The sequence below is a fragment of the Procambarus clarkii genome, chromosome 21 (genome assembly GCF_040958095.1).
Source record: "Procambarus clarkii isolate CNS0578487 chromosome 21, FALCON_Pclarkii_2.0, whole genome shotgun sequence".
NCBI lineage: Eukaryota > Metazoa > Arthropoda > Malacostraca > Decapoda > Cambaridae > Procambarus > Procambarus clarkii.
In genome coordinates this window covers 42,707,930-42,726,165 of record NC_091170.1, presented here as the reverse complement: position 1 = coordinate 42,726,165, position 18,236 = coordinate 42,707,930, and the positions used below count along the sequence as shown (strand labels likewise).

General features: G+C 43.0%; 1 protein-coding gene across 1 annotated transcript in view; it reads right to left on the bottom strand.

Annotated features, from left to right (window-relative positions):
- Nucleotides 1-15,723, bottom strand: part of LOC123760578 (probable imidazolonepropionase) — a 34,814-nt gene extending 19,091 nt beyond the window's left edge. The window contains exons 1-2 of the mRNA XM_045746270.2: nucleotides 15,628-15,723; nucleotides 1,321-1,488 (exon numbers count right to left, since the gene is read on the bottom strand). Coding sequence (XP_045602226.2) covers nucleotides 1,321-1,487 — 167 coding nt within the window. The 5' untranslated portion in view covers nucleotide 1,488; nucleotides 15,628-15,723. The remainder of the gene's footprint in view (nucleotides 1-1,320; nucleotides 1,489-15,627) is intronic.
- Nucleotides 15,724-18,236: the final 2,513 nt, after the last annotated feature.

The following is an 18,236-nucleotide window of genomic DNA, read 5'->3' as shown; positions in this document are numbered from 1 at the left end:
TCCTCGTTATGCTGGTCACCCTATCCTCGTTATGCTGGTCACCCTATCCTCGTTATGCTGGTCACCCTATCCTCGTTATGCTGGTTATCCTATCCTCGTTATGTTGGTCACCCTATCCTCGTCATGCTGGTTATCCTATCCTCGTCATGCTGGTCACCCTATCCTCGTCATGTTGTTCAAGCTGGGGCTGACCCTTAACACGCACTCCTCACTTTAAATATTATACATATATATTTGTTTTTCAATTACAAAGTAGTATTACTATGTACTATAATTTCGAACATATTTAGACCGAGGTTAGGTTAAGTGTTTATATTCTGTGGGCAATTATTTGCATTTGCAATACAAGTTGGGTCAATATACCACCTAATTTCCCCCCCCCCCAAAAAAAAAAAAAGTTTATGATCGTATATTGTACTATCGATGTGACGAAGATATCAAAAGTTGGACAATTTGACACACAGTCTTCACAAGTTACGTGAAAAAAAATGGCCGCCAGTTGGAAAATAGGTAAAAAATATAAGTGATAACCTTCAAACTGCAAGGTTATTAAACCTTGGCATGACGTTTTAATGAATAACCTTTTCATTCGTGTATTTAGAAAAACAGTACTTCGTGGACTGAAAGTTGGATTTGTACCAATGACGTAATCAGGGGACAACGCTGCTACTGACGTCATGGACGTCATGGGACATAATAAACCTTGTGGTTTCTCAGATGTTGCCTTGTTCTCACCCCTCTTCTCTCACTGCCGTATTTTTCATGTTGTCACAGTTGCCACATATGGCAATGCCTACATACACTGGAGCATTCCATCCCATATTCTCTGCAGGTACGACTTATAGCACTGCACCCTTCAGAACCGTTGCAGTGCGAAAGTTTGTGTATCTTGACTATCTGACTGCATCAAAGCTTTTGATACAGTGCCACATGGAAGATTGATTAAAAAGATAGAGGCTCACGGTTTTGGGGGGTGCCATATGGCACCCCCCAAAACCGTGAGCCTCTATCTTTTTAATCAGTCTTCCATGTGGCACTGTATCAAAAGCATTGCTAAAGTCAAGATATACAACATCACAAACCTTACCACTATCACCACTAATTTATCTTAAGAGAGACATCCTAGCTAAATATAGACCTATAAGCAATATAGAGATTAATATCCTGGACAAGGGAAAATGTGCACTTATATTCAACTTAGACACCCGTAATATTACTGCAAGTTGCTCACACCACTCCCTGCTCCCACCAACACTGTTCACTACTGTTCACTGTTCATCACTTGTCACGCTTATTGATCACAAAGAATGTGTAACTCACTTGTCCACTGCTATAGAGACGCCTTGGTCTTTAGTGGCTCTGACGACGGCCAGCTGGCTCATGGCGGACTTCAGCTTGACCTTCTCGCCCGCCGCTGCCACCTGCACCACCTGTGAGGCTCCCCGCACCAACAGCTTCATCTCCCGCCGGCTCATTGCATATGCCATGCTGCAACATGGCACAGATAAAATACACATATAACACACACATACACACACACACATATATATATATATATATATATATATATATATATATATATATATATATATATATATATATATATATATATATATATATATATATATAGAGTATATATATATATATACTCTATATATATATATGTCGTACCTAATAGCCAGAACGCACTTCTCAGCCTACTATTCAAGGCCCGATTTGCCTAATAAGCCAAGTTTTCATGAATTAATGTTTTTTCGTCTACCTAACCTACCTAACCTAACCTAACCTAGCTTTTTTTGGCTACCTAACCCAACCTTACCTATAAATATAGGTTAGGTTAGGTTAGGTAGGGTTGGTTAGGTTCGGTCATATATCTACGTTAATTTTAACTCCAATAAAAAAAGTTGACCTCATACATAGAGAAAAGGGTTGCTTTATCATTTCAGAAGAAAAAAATTATAGTAAATATATTAATTCAGGAAAACTTGGCTTATTAGGCAAATCGGGCCTTGAATAGTAGGCTGAGAAGTGAGTTCTGGCTACTAGGTACGACATATATATATATATATATATAGAGTATATATATATATATACTCTATATATATATATATATATATATATATATATATATATATATATATATATATATATATATATATATATATATATATGAAAATGAAAGTATAATGAAAAAGGTTAGTTGAGTTACTAGTATAATTAATAAGTTCGGCTGTTTGTCCATTCGTTCCTGCAGATTGGAACTAAGATTTTGTCTAGCACAGTGTTGTTGTGTAGTGCAACCAGTACTTTCCCAGTGTCTTGTGTAATTCTTGTTAGTGAATTATAATGTTAAGTTTAATAGGTAATATTACTTCCCTTCAACACATCCTTGACACAGGCAGTGCTTGAATGTTATCTGTAATACGGCTTTATTTGCTAAATACTGCACAACTCTTTAAGTAGCCACTGTCTTTATCTAGTCACAATGTCTCACCTACTGGCCTGTTGTGGGTGAGACATTGACCTGTTGTGGGTGAGACATTGGCCTGTTGTGGATGAGACATTGGCCTGTTGTGGGTGAGACATTGGCCTGTTGTGGGTGAGACATTGGCCTGTTGTGGGTGAGACATTGGCCTGTTGTGGGTGAGACATTGGCCTGTTGTGGGTGAGACATTGGCCTGTTGTGGGTGAGACATTCTTGATTTGTTAACGCACAGATGTATTTCTAATTGTAAATACTTGTCTAGTTTGCTGGTACCTAGTCATGTTTTCAAGGTATCCTTTCATCATTATGCCGTACTCTAGGGGTGGCATGCTGCCCTCAGTGAGCTGCGAGACGAAGTTGACGATTGATTGATGATTGATGAAGATTAAGCCACCCAAAAGGTGGCACGGGCATGAATAGCCCGTAAGCGAAGTTGACGTTAAAACTTTGGCTTTATATCCGACGCGTAATTATGGAAGACCTTAACAAGTAGCCTCCGGGGACCTCTCGAGTCTGGTTATCAATCCAGAACGAACGGTTATCACGTAAGAATTGTCCATAGGTCGTGTTGGGAGTTTGATCGGAAAATGAATCCATGTCAAGAGGTATCGGAATTAATTCGATATAAATTGTACAGACTAATTGCTGACAGCTGTTCAGAAATGAAGAACAATGTCTCCAGTGATTGTATTGACCGCTGGGCGTGAGCGCGCTCCACCTGAAGGCGTCCCTGTGAGTGGCGGCCACGGCCAGTGTTTACAGTCTACACGTCCTCAGGATGAGAAGTAGCTTTGGTTGACGTAGACGTGTTGCCAGGTATGGCAGAAAACACGGCGCTCTTGCAGACTTGCCAAATGGCCATGACCACAGGACACGGGCTGGGACACAGGACATGACCATGACCACAGGACATGGGCTGGGACACGGGACATGGGCCACAACCACGGGAGACTGGTGGACAATATAGGCACCTCGGACCATGCCAAGGCTCGGCGACTCTACCACTCCTCCCAGCATCAGTAATGAGCAAAAACAGGAAATTTTTCCAACTGGTCAAGTCACCTGATCATACTAACACCTTGAATGTGTGTGTGTGTGTGTGTGTACTCACCTAATTGTACTCACCTAATTGTGCTTGCGGGGGTTGAGCTCTGGCTCTTTGGTCCCGCCTCTCAACCGTCAATCAACTGGTGTACAGATTCCTGAGCCTATTGGGCTCTATCATATCTACATTTGAAACTGTGAATGGAGTCAGCCTCCACCACATCACTTCCTAATGCATTCCATTTGCTAACTACTCTGACACTGAAAAAGTTCTTTCTAACGTCTCTGTGGCTCATTTGGGTACTCAGCTTCCACCTGTGTCCCCTTGTTCGCGTCCCACCAGTGTTGAATAGTTCATCCTTGTTTACCCGGTCGATTCCCCTGAGGATTTTGTAGGTTGTGATCATGTCCCCCCTTACTCTTCTGTCTTCCAGTGTCGTGAGGTGCATTTCCCGCAGCCTTTCCTCATAACTCATGCCTCTTAGTTCTGGGACTAGTCTAGTAGCATACCTTTGGACTTTTTCCAGCTTCGTCTTGTGCTTGACAAGGTACGGGCTCCATGCTGGGGCCGCATACTCCAGGATTGGTCTTACATATGTGGTGTACAAGATTCTGAATGATTCCTTACACAGGTTCCTGAACGCCGTTCTGATGTTAGCCAGCCTCGCATATGCCGCAGACGTTATTCTCTTTATGTGGGCTTCAGGAGACAGGTTTGGTGTGATATCAACTCCTAGATCTTTCTCTCTGTCTGTTTCATTAAGTACTTCATCTCCTATTCTGTATCCTGTGCCTGGCCTCCTGTTTCCACTGCCTAGTTTCATTACTTTGCATTTACTCGGGTTGAACTTCAACAGCCATTTGTTGGACCATTCACTCAGTCTATCCAGGTCATCTTGTAGCCTCCTACTATCATCCTCTGTTTCAATCCTCCTCATAATTTTTGCATCGTCGGCAAACATTGAGAGGAACGAATCTATACCCTCTGGGAGATCATTTACATATACCAGAAACAGTATAGGTCCAAGGACTGACCCCTGCGGGACTCCACTTGTGACGTCTCGCCAATCTGAGACCTCACCCCTCACACAGACTCGTTGTCTCCTGTTGCTTAGGTATTCCTCTATCCACCGGAGTACCTTCCCTCTCACTCCAGCCTGCATCTCCAACTTTCGCACTAGCCTCTTGTGTGGCACTGTATCAAAGGCTTTCTGACAATCCAAAAATATGCAGTCTGCCCACCCTTCTCTTTCTTGCCTTATTTTTGTTGCCTGGTCGTAGAATTCAAGTAACCCTGTGAGGCAGGACCTGCCATCCCTGAACCCATGTTGATGCTGTGTTACAAAGTTCCTTCGCTCCAGATGCTCCACTAGTTTTTTTCGCACAATCTTCTCCATCAGCTTGCATGGTATGCAGGTTAGGGACACTGGCCTGTAGTTCAGTGCCTCCTGTCTATCCCCTTTCTTGTATATCGGGACTACGTTAGCTGCTTTCCAAGTATCTGGCAGTTCCCCTGTTGCCAGTGATTTGTTATACACTATGGAGAGTGGTAGGCTCAGTTCTCTTGCTCCTTCCTTTAGAACCCAAGGGGAGATTCCATCTGGGCCTATAGCCTTCGTCACGTCCAACTCTAGTAAACACTTCCTTACTTCCCCACTGGTAATCTCAAACTCTTCCAGTGGTTCCTGGTTAGCTATTCCCTCACTTAACTCTGGAATTTCTCCTTGTTCTAAGGTGAAGACCTCCTGGAATTTCTTATTCAATTCCTCACACACTTCCTTGTCATTTGTAGTGAATCCTTCCGCCCCTATCCTTAATCTCATAACCTGTTCCTTTACTGTTGTTTTTCTCCTAATGTGGCTATGCAACAATTTAGGCTGAGTCTTTGCCTTGCTTGCGATGTCATTTTCGTATTGTCTTTCTGCCTCTCTTCTCATCCTGACATATTCATTCCTGGCATTCTGGTATCTTTCTCTGCTCTCCAGTGTCCTGTTATTCCTATAGTTTCTCCATGCCCTTTTACTTTGCTGCTTAGCTAGCCTACATCTTTGATTAAACCATGGGTTTCTCATCTTCATTTCTCTGTTTTCCTTTTGGACTGGGACAAACTTGTTTGCTGCGTCCTTGCACTTCTGCGTGATGTAATCCATCATATCTTGGGCCGTCTTTCCCCTGAGCTCTGTTTCCCATGCTATATCTGTTAGGAATTTTCTTATCCCCTCATAGTTTCCCTTTCGGTATGCTAACCTTTTGGTTTCGGTATCCCTCCTCGAGTTCAATAACCCTTCTTCAATCAAGTACTCAAACACCAGTACACTGTGGTCGCTCATTCCTACTGGGTCCTCAAAACCGATTTCTCTTATGTCGGAGTCGTTCAGAGTGAAGACTAGGTCGAGTCTCGCTGGTTCGTCATTGCCTCTCATCCTTGTGGGTTCTCCGATATGCTGCGTTAAAAAGTTGCTTGTCACCACCTCCAATAGTTTGGCTCTCCACGTATCCTCGCCTCCATGCGGTTCCTTGTTCTCCCAGTCAATCTTTCCGTGATTGAAGTCGCCCATGATGAGCAGGTGGGATCTATTTCTACAGGCAGCAGAGGCTGCCCTCTCAATTATAGTGTTAACTGCCTTGTTGTTGTTTTCATACTCTTGACTGGGTCTCCTGTCATTTGGTGGAGGGTTGTATATTACTGCTACTACTATTCTTGGTCCTCCCATTGTTATGGTGCCTGCTATGTAGTCTCTGAACTCCTCACAGCCCGGGATGGCCATCTCCTTAAAACTCCATTCCCTTCTCATGAGTAGGGCCACTCCGCCTCCTCCTCTACCTTCCCTCTCTTTCCTTATTACTGTATACTCCTGGGGAAACACGGCATTCGTTATGATTCCAGAGAGTTTTGTTTCAGTGAGTCCGATTACATCTGGGTTAACTTCTTGTGCTCTTTCCCTTAGTTCACTTGTCTTGCTTGTGATCCCATCTATGTTCGAGTACATCACCCTGAAACTGACTCTCTTCTGCTTCTTTTCTGGGGGGGACCTTTGGGATCTGGGGTGAGTGGGAGCTGGGGGGACCTGGCACGGGGGGATTGGTGGAGGAGGGAGGGCTTGGGGTGGTGGGGGAGAGGGGGAGGGTACAGGGGGTGGATAAGAGGGGGAGGGTACAGGGGGTGGATAAGAGGGGGAGGGTACAGGGGGTGGGTAAGAGAGGGAGGGTTGGGGAAGCATGGGGGGAGGAGAGGCTGTGGGGGATAGGGGAGATGGGGGGGCTTGGGGGGAGAGAAAAGGGTGGAGGGCTTGGGGGGCGTGGGGGAAAAGGGAGGGCTGAGGTGGGTGAGGAAGAGGGGAGGGTTTAGGGGAGTGGGGGAGAGGGGAAGACTTAGGTGGGGTGGGGGAGAGTGGGGGGCTTAGGGGGGAGGGGGAGAAGGGAGGGCATGGGGGTGGGAGAGACGGGAAGGCATGTGGGAGAAGGGAGGGCATGGGGGATGGGGGAGAAGGGAGGTCCTGGGGAGAGGGGTGAGGGGGAGAAGGGGGGTGAGTGGGGGGAGGGGGGTGGGTGGGGGGAGGGTGCCCTAGGTGGGTACTTAGTGGGGGGCTGACAGGGGATGGGGCAGGTTGGGTGTCTGTTGGGTAGAATTTGGGGGTGGTGCCCCAATCCCTGTGGCTGTTGCACTGTTTGAGGAGGGTTCTCCACTTCCCTCTGGGATTGTAGGGTTCTGGGTTGTGGTACTCTGATTTCCTTCTCTCTCCCTGCGCTCCTTCCTCGCGTCTGCTGTCCGTATTCTCTCTTCCCTTGTCATATCCCTCTGCAGGAATATTTTCTTGAACTTCTCTACACCTTTTAGACAACACTTCCTTGCTAGCAGTTCCTCTTTCGCGATTTCGCTCATGAAAACCACCTTTATCATTCGGTCTCTGTCCTTGTTGTACTTTCCAAGCCTGAAAACCTTTTCAACATTTCGCTCAGCTCCCTCCATCCTTACCTCTTTAAGGATCTCTTTAATCATGTTTTTGTCCTTGTCTCTCCGCTCCTTTGGTCTGGTCCCTGTTTGTTCTTCAATGCCTGCTACTACTACTGCTCTATTTCTCTCTATCAGCCGGCTAGTACATCTAGCTGCTTCCTGAGAGGAAGCCACTTCCATGGCAACTTCCTTAACCGCAGACCTAGCTTCAGGGCTCTTTTTAAGCATTTCAGCAAATGAGATCTGGGTTGTGGTGGTCCCCTCCACAGTAGCATTCCCATCTCCCTGGGGTACGGTTTGTGCCTGGTATTGTGGAAGAGTCTCCTTTAGGTATCTTATCTCCTCCTTTGCTGCCCTTAAATCATCTTGCAGGTTGGCTACTGTCTCCCTCATTACCCTCAGTCCTTCACTGAATTCATTCTGCATTTGCTGGAGTGTGTGTGTGTGTGTGTGTGTGTGTGTGTGTGTGTGTGTGTGTGTGTGTGTGTGTGTGTGTGTGTGTGTGTGTGTGTGTGTGTGTGTGTGTGTATTCACCTAGTTGTGTTTGGGGGAGTTGAGCTTTGCTCTTTTAGCAACTTTTTACTAACTACTTTTTTTTCCCCCACACCACACACACACATCCCAGGAAGCAGCCCGTGACAGGTAGACTAACTCCCAGATACCTATTTACTGCTAGGTAACAGGGGCATTCAGGGTGAAAAAAACTTTGCCCATTTGTTTCTGCCTGGTGCGGGAATCGAACCCGCGCCACAGAATTACAAGTCCTGTGCGCTATCGACCAGGCCCCGTAACATATGTATAAATGTGTGTGTGTGTGTGTGTGTGTGTGTGTGTGCGTGTACTCACCTAGTTGTAGTCACCTAGTTGTGCTTGCGGGGGTTGAGCTCTGGCTCTTTGGTCCCGCCTCTCAAACGTCAATCAACTGATGTACAGATTCCTGAGCCTACTGGGCTCTATCATTTTTTTTTTATTATTTTCTACCACAGACATGGCCACACATTTACAATGCTAACCAGCATATATACATTTTCTTCTGTCCTCTATGGACAGGGTTAGAGATGTGTTAAACATATAGTTCAAGGGTTTATTGAACACTCAACCACAGAAGGTGATTCGGTGCTTTTAAAATGCTAAGCTAACCTACATACGTAAATACATAGATACACAGATTTACGTATGTCCTACATAAAGTGTTCGATGTGTCTTTTACATAGTGTCATTAATGTGCATTTACAAAGGTGAAATGTAATTCTGATCAGCTTCCATATATACTTTATACACATACATATACATACACACACACACACACATGTACGTACACATACATATATACACTCACACATGCATTCACAAACATTTGTCTCATTTACTCTGACAGGGTGAGATAGCTGATAGAGAAACTAGTGTGCAATTAAGCACTTAATCACTGAAGGTGATTAAGGTGCTTTTACAAGCTCAGGTTATATAGTTACATCACATACATACGTTGTATAATTGATACGTTACATGGTTAATTTTGGGTACAAGTCCAATGTATCATCAAATGTTCCAGTACTCATATAGTAATTACACAGTTCAGAATACCTTAGCCCAGGAGGGCGAAAGTCAGTCAATATGGGTCATTCTACAATATAATGTTCAAGAGAGTGCATGTTTTCTCTTTCACAAAGTTGACACATTGTGTACTCGACATTTGGGTTTTGAGAAAGCTGTCAGATACGTCTATATCCCAGGTGTCGTACCTAGTAGCCAGAACGCACTTCTCAGCCTACTATGCAATGCCCGATTTGCCTAATAAGCCAAGTTTTCATGAATTAATTGTTTTTCGACAACCTAACCTACCTAACCTAACCTAACCTAACTTTTTCGGCTACCTAACCAAACCTAACCTATAAAGATAGGTTAGGTTAGGTAGGGTTGGTTAGGTTCGGTCATATATCTACGTTAATTTTAACTCCAAGAAAAAAAATTGACATCATACATAATGAAATGGGTAGCTTTATCATTTCATAAGAAAAAAATTAGAACAAATATATTATTTCAGGAAAACTTGGCTTATTAGGCAAATCGGGCCTTGAATAGTAGGCCAAAAAGTGAGTTCTGGCTACTAGGTACGACACCAGGCGTATTCTGGCCACTATAACATCACATTGCCGAGTTCTTGTTCTATTAGTCCCATATGTGAATGTCTCCTCACGATATCTATCATAATATTTAATGCTACAACTTTCAGGTCTTTGTGAATTTGTTAGGTCTGTGAGATCTTCGTTAGATATTTGTTTAAGTATTCTCTTTGTCACTGCTAATGAAACGCCCATAAAAAATTATACCACTGGTTTTCTACAGGCTGTCTTTGCAAGCATACCAACAGTGTCATGCCTTGAGATGCCAACATGTGATGGTATGCATAGGAATTTAATTTCAAATCTGTTTTCTTTAGCAGCTAAAACATTAATTCGAATCTCGCTGACTATTTTCTGGGTGTCACTACTATGTGCGTTCAATGCCAGGAGTGCACTCTGCGAGTCACAGTATATAAGTCCACTGCCTTTGTCTTTTAGAAATTCAGTGGCAAGGTATATGCCTGCAAGTTTGGTTTGAGTTGTACTTGCCCAGTCCTTAACGCGCTTCATTACTGTATGTACGAGAGAAGATTGTTCAAATATATTACATGCACATCCCGTACATCATCCACCTTCTTCTACAGAGCCGTCGGTATAGCACTGATACACATCGTTACCCATACTCTGAGTACTTTCAGTGATGCTTTTCAGTGTTAACTGTTGTAATAATGTAGAGTGCACACTATCTTTCTTGGGCGCATTTACAAAATCAACTGATAGATCCCAGTTATCCCATGGAGTAATTGGTTGATTAATCATTAATTGAGTTGGGTACATATTAAATATTTTGATGGAGTTGCCTACCTTGTAGAACCAAAATACATAATCAGATTTCGTTCTTCTTCTTCTATAGACCTCAGGTGAGTGTAGCATATTAGAAAGTTTAGCTTGAAACTTCATGTGTTGTCTAAATCTACTCAATGCCTTCACGCCCAAAACTGTGCTATTAGACAAAATTCTCTCATTTATGGTAGGTAATTTTAACTCTGCTCTCATATTAACTATTCTCGTGGACTTTGGAACCCCAAGGATGAGACGCATAGCTTCATTTTGCAAGGTTTCAAGAGATTTCAGCTCTTTGTTAGTATACAGTATGAGATGTAGAGCATTGTAGTCAATCACAGAGCGTATAAATGATACATAAAACATTCTAGCAAGTCTCACGTTAAGTCCATGATTGACACCAACAAGCTCTATCGTGAGTGGGCGTATGTGTTCATGAGTATACTGACGGCGATGCTATACACAGTGTGTACACTGACCGGACCAAAAATGCACTCTTTCAATCAAAAAAATAAAATAAAAAGATAAAATAGCCATATTTCTGTAAATGGCGGACCAACCAGATTGTTGTGGATATGTGGGCCGCTCCACAGCTGGTCCTCTCCAATAATACAATCACACTTTCTCGTCAATATCCACAACGGACAAAATATGTCGTACTGTAAAGCATAGCTGCTTACCATCACATTTTCTATGAATGCATCCATCGGTTAGGTTCGGGAAATTTACAACATTTTCTGTCCGTTGTGACAAGAGGACGGGCCGCGCTCACAGCAACAGCCTGTTGGACCAAGTTATCACAAGTCTGGGTCCCAGACCGGGCTTGATGAGTAGAACAACTCCCAGAACCCACTTCAGGAATAGTGTGTACACTGACGGTGGTGTTAGTACAGTATGTGTACACTGACGGTGGTGTTAGTACAGTGTGTGTACACTGACGGTGGTGTTAGTACAGTATGTGTACACTGACGGTGGTGTTAGTACAGTATGTGTACACTGACGGTGGTGTTAGTACAGTATGTGTACACTGACAGTGGTGTTAGTACAGTGTGTGTACACTGACGGTGGTGTTAGTACAGTATGTGTACACTGGCGGTGGTGTTAGTACAGTATGTGTACACTGGCGGTGGTGTTAGTACAGTGTGTGTACACTGACGGTGGTGTTAGTACAGTATGTGTACACTGACAGTGATGTTAGTACAGTATGTGTACACTGGCAGTGATGTTAGTACAGTATGTGTACACTGGCAGTGATGTTAGTACAGTATGTGTACACTGGCGGTGGTGTTAGTACAGTATGTGTACACTGACAGTGATGTTAGTACAGTATGTGTACACTGGCGGTGGTGTTAGTACAGTGTGTGTACACTGACAGTGGTGTTAGTACAGTATGTGTACACTGACAGTGGTGTTAGTACACTATGTGTACACTGGCGGTGGTGTTAGTACAGTATGTGTACACTGGCAGTGATGTTAGTACAGTATGTGTACACTGGCGGTGATGTTAGTACAGTATGTGTACACTGACAGTGATGTTAGTACAGTATGTGTACACTGGCGGTGGTGTTAGTACAGTATGTGTACACTGGCGGTGGTGTTAGTACAGTATGTGTACACTGACAGTGGTGTTAGTACACTATGTGTACACTGGCAGTGATGTTAGTACAGTGTGTGTACACTGGCAGTGATGTTAGTACAGTATGTGTACACTGGCAGTGATGTTAGTACAGTATGTGTACACTGACAGTGATGTTAGTACAGTATGTGTACACTGGCAGTGATGTTAGTACAGTATGTGAACACTGACAGTGATGTTAGTACAGTATGTGTACACTGGCAGTGATGTTAGTACAGTGTGTGTACACTGGCAGTGATGTTAGTACAGTATGTGTACACTGACAGTGATGTTAGTACAGTATGTGTACACTGGCAGTGATGTTAGTACAGTATGTGTACACTGGCGGTGGTGTTAGTACAGTATGTGTACACTGGCGGTGGTGTTAGTACAGTATGTGTACACTGGCGGTGGTGTTAGTACAGTATGTGTACACTGACAGTGGTGTTAGTACAGTATGTGTACACTGACAGTGGTGTTAGTACACTATGTGTACACTGACAGTGGTGTTAGTACACTATGTGTACACTGACAGTGATTTAGTACAGTATGTGTACACTGGCAGTGATGTTAGTACAGTATGTGTACACTGGCAGTGATGTTAGTACAGTATGTGTACACTGGCAGTGATGTTAGTACAGTATGTGTACACTGGCAGTGATGTTAGTACAGTATGTGTACACTGGCAGTGATGTTAGTACAGTGTGTGTACACTGGCAGTGATGTTAGTACAGTATGTGTACACTGGCAGTGATGGTAGTAAACTGTGTGCACACAGACAGTGATGGTAGTAAACTGTGTACACACAAGACAGTGATGGTAGTAAACTGTATGTACACAGACAGTGATGGTAGTAAACTGTGTGTACACAGACAGTGATGGTAGTAAACTGTGTACACAGACAGTGATGGTAGTAAACTGTGTACACAGACAGTGATGGTAGTAAACTGTATGTACACACAAGACAGTGATGGTAGTAAACTGTATGTACACAGACAGTGATGGTAGTAAACTGTATGTACACAGACAGTGATGGTAGTAAACTGTATGTACACAGACAGTGATGGTAGTAAACTGTGTACACAGACAGTGATGGTAGTAAACTGTGTGTACACAGACAGTGATGGTAGTAAACTGTGTGTACACAGACAGTGATGGTAGTAAACTGTGTGTACACAGACAGTGATGGTAGTAAACTGTGTGTACACAGACAGTGATGGTAGTAAACTGTATGTACACAGACAGTGATGGTAGTAAACTGTATGTACACAGACAGTGATGGTAGTAAACTGTGTGTACACAGACAGTGATGGTAGTAAACTGTGTGTACACAGACAGTGATGGTAGTAAACTGTGTGTACACAGACAGTGATGGTAGTAAACTGTATGTACACAGACAGTGATGGTAGTAAACTGTGTGTACACAGACAGTGATGGTAGTAAACTGTGTACACAGACAGTGATGGTAGTAAACTGTATGTACACAGACAGTGATGGTAGTAAACTGTGTGTACACAGACAGTGATGGTAGTAAACTGTGTGTACACAGACAGTGATGGTAGTAAACTGTGTGTACACAGACAGTGATGGTAGTAAACTGTGTGTACACAGACAGTGATGGTAGTAAACTGTGTGTACACAGACAGTGATGGTAGTAAACCGTGTGTACACAGACAGTGATGGTAGTAAACTGTGTGTACACAGACAGTGATGGTAGTAAACTGTGTGTACACAGACAGTGATGGTAGTAAACTGTGTGTACACAGACAGTGATGGTAGTAAACTGTATGTACACAGACAGTGATGGTAGTAAACTGTATGTACACAGACAGTGATGGTAGTAAACTGTGTGTACACAGACAGTGATGGTAGTAAACTGTGTGTACACAGACAGTGATGGTAGTAAACTGTATGTACACAGACAGTGATGGTAGTAAACTGTATGTACACAGACAGTGATGGTAGTAAACTGTGTGTACACAGACAGTGATGGTAGTAAACTGTGTGTACACAGACAGTGATGGTAGTAAACTGTGTACACAGACAGTGATGGTAGTAAACTGTGTGTATACAGACAGTGATGGTAGTAAACTGTGTGTACACAGACAGTGATGGTAGTAAACTGTGTGTACACAGACAGTGATGGTAGTAAACTGTGTGTACACAGACAGTGATGGTAGTAAACTGTGTGTACACAGACAGTGATGGTAGTAAACTGTATGTACACAGACAGTGATGGTAGTAAACTGTGTGTACACAGACAGTGATGGTAGTAAACTGTGTGTACACAGACAGTGATGGTAGTAAACTGTGTGTGCACAGACAGTGATGGTAGTAAACTGTGTGTACACAGACAGTGATGGTAGTAAACTGTGTGTACACAGACAGTGATGGTAGTAAACTGTGTGTACACAGACAGTGATGGTAGTAAACTGTGTGTACACAGACAGTGATGGTAGTAAACTGTGTGTACACAGACAGTGATGGTAGTAAACTGTGTGTACACAGACAGTGATGGTAGTAAACTGTGTGTACACAGACAGTGATGGTAGTAAACTGTGTGTACACAGACAGTGATGGTAGTAAACTGTGTGTACACAGACAGTGATGGTAGTAAACTGTGTGTACACAGACAGTGATGGTAGTAAACTGTGTGTACACAGACAGTGATGGTAGTAAACTGTGTGTACACAGACAGTGATGGTAGTAAACTGTGTGTACACAGACAGTGATGGTAGTAAACTGTGTACACAGACAGTGATGGTAGTAAACTGTGTGTACACAGACAGTGATGGTAGTAAACTGTGTACACAGACAGTGATGGTAGTAAACTGTGTGTACACAGACAGTGATGGTAGTAAACTGTGTACACAGACAGTGATGGTAGTAAACTGTGTGTACACAGACAGTGATGGTAGTAAACTGTGTACACAGACAGTGATGGTAGTAAACTGTGTGTACACAGACAGGGATGGTAGTAAACTGTGTACACACAAGACAGTGATGGTAGTAAACTGTGTACACAGACAGTGATGGTAGTAAACTGTGTGTACACAGACAGTGATGGTAGTAAACTGTGTACACAGACAGTGGTGGTAGTAAACTGTGTGTACACAGACAGTGATGGTAGTAAACTGTGTGTACACAGACAGTGATGGTAGTAAACTGTGTGTACACAGACAGTGATGGTAGTAAACTGTGTACACAGACAGTGATGGTAGTAAACTGTGTGTACACAGACAGTGATGGTAGTAAACTGTGTACACAGACAGTGATGGTAGTAAACTGTGTGTACACAGACAGTGATGGTAGTAAACTGTGTGTACACAGACAGTGATGGTAGTAAACTGTGTGTACACACAGTGATGGTAGTAAACTGTGTGTACACAGACAGTGATGGTTCATACTTGTGAACGTCAAACTAAGGCGTCAGCTTACTGAATAGAATCAAAGGCAGCGTTATACATGTATTTTTTGGTTATTGTTCATCGCGAGGAGAAAACCTTCACGCAAACTGCACGCATCACAAAGAAGTTCTTTGATAACACTTAAGAGGTTTATATGACACTGTCACTGTCGTCACCCAATAGTTCTGATTAAAGATTTAGCTTAGTTAACTTACCACAGCCTACCTTGTAGAGACGCTGGTGAAACTGGCCCGTGGGTCCTCGTCCAGCCCTGAGCATACCTGAGACTCAGCCAATCACTTGCCTGCACCTGATGCCACGCCCAAGTAGACAGCCAGTCAGGGTCCGCTGTCAATAAACATACTTCTAGAAAGTATAAATGTTTCGCAATCAGATATACTTTTATGGATGATTGTTTATTATATGTTTGGGAATTAAATAATGTATTTATAAAGGGAATGCGTTAAAGATTAGAAGACAAGAGGCGCTTATGGCTTATATAAAGCAAATGTCAGAGGCTGCGACACTAAGCAAGCCTAGCGCGCGGGAGTTGCCGTCACATGTTTCTTGTGGGTATTTTGTCATCAAAGGATTCATAATCCTATGATTTTGATCATTTTAAGTGTATATATATATATATTACAATTTAGGGAGCTTTCACAACCACGTGCTCTAACAGTGTAAGAATACATGCGAATTATACATGGTATACATATGCCCACTGTTGCCACGTGATCCTGTCGAGGGTTCAGGCGAGGTGACAAGTTACAACAATATTTATAATGATAATAATAATAATAACAATAATTAGAATTAACAAACACATGTGTCGGATTGAAGAACACGGAAGATCTCAACAAAATATCCCGTTAGACAAGTGTAAGTCCACATTGGTGTGAAAATAACACAATTAAATGAAACACTTTGCACCCTTGGCAAGCTTGAGGGTTGGTAAATGTTAAACTCTATGTTTGACGATTTGTTCACTTGAGACAGTTAAGTCAGTCCCAGCTGTGTCTGGGTATACAGGTGACAGGATGAACAACCCAGCCGCGTCTGGGACCAAGTGATAGAATGGAGAACCCTGTGGATTTTCTCCCTTTAGTGGGTTGTTATACATGCAGCTGCGGCAGTATGTTTACTCACAGGGTGAGTGACGCTGCCCAATAAACTCACACCCTTGAGGGTTGTTCACGTGCGTGGTGGGAGCTCACAGGTACGCCAATCCACTTTTTACCTGATATACCCTGGCGCCTGGGCACATATATATGACTTGTACTTCCCTCCGATACAATGTCCCGCTCCACGTTCAGTTCGACAGATATTTGGTATTATATAAATGCTCCTCAATGTTATGTCTTCACCCTGTTATCTGTGACGCCGGACACAAACAGCTAATGGGGGATCGACTGATGTCTCGGGCAAGCTATGGCTGGACTGTGGTCATTAACGACAGGCTTTCTAATATGTCCAGCCCAATTTGTACTGAATGACATATTGTAGAAAGGATAATTTGTTGATTTACTTTAAATGGTATAAATGAGATAGGAAAGATGGAGAAGAGTGCAAATACGATGGTCTTCAGCTAACGCTTGTGGTTCTATAGCAGAACTCATATTTTAGTTACTTCAGTACATCTGACACTTTAGTTACTATAGTACACCTCACACTTTAGTTACTGCAGTACACCCCACACTGGTTACTACAGTACACCTCACACTTTAGTTACTGCAGTACACCCCACACTGGTTACTACAGTACACCTCACACTTTAGTTACTGCAGTACACCCCACACTGGTTACTATAGTACACCTCACACTTTAGTTACTGCAGTACAACCCACACTTTGGTTACTACAGTACAACTCAAACAGGATTACATTTAAAAATTACGTCTCCCTGGTTGTTGTACATACTGGAGCTCGCCACCGTTGTTTGGAGTTTATACTTGATCAGCTCAAGTGTAACTTGGGGATAGATGACAGTGATTAGCTAGACTAGCTTGGTAATTGGAAATAGTTAAGATGCGATTGTTTGCAGTGGAAAGGAACAAAATAATGATTCAGAATTGCTCTGTCATGGAGTTAAAAGGAGTTTTGAAAATATTCATAATAATTTAGTGTAAAGAACCATAACTATGGTTAATAATCATAACGAATAACTGGCTTCGTTCTTGACTCAATTGGTGATCCCGGGTTCGATTCCCGGCCGGACAGAAGTGGTTGGGCACGTTCACTTCCACGTAATGCATCTGTTCACCTAATCGTCAGGAACCCGGGAGTTAGGCAACTGTTGTGAGGTTGCATAGGAAGGTCAGAAGTTCGACTTTACGGGAACCTCGATTCAAGCCTGAAGTAAAAATACACAGGCTTCCTGTCCCCAACGAAACTAATTATTATTATTATTATTTACACCGAGAAGTGGATCCCGCTTCTCGGTGTATACAATGAAAATTTACTTCAGTCCTGAACTATGGTCAAAATACCGGCCAGTTGGTCAGAAAACTACTGTGGCGGCCTTAATAACATTCCGGATAGGCTTTAAGCCTCAAAAATTATTGTGAAGAATAATTTCACGGTTTTCATACCATCTCATTTGCAATGTGAAAATAGTTCCAGTTCGGTTTTCAGAGTGGAGGCTGAAGACTGTATTGTTGAATCAAATTTCAAATGGAATTGTGATAGATAAGCGTGTATCCGGGTCGATGTTACGAGTGTTGGGATTGAAGTGGCAGTAAACCTTCATGTAAACTGCACCTACTCTCAAGAAGATGAAGAAGAAGTGGCAGTTATTTGGCTAAAAGTGACGTCAGAAAAGACCGAAG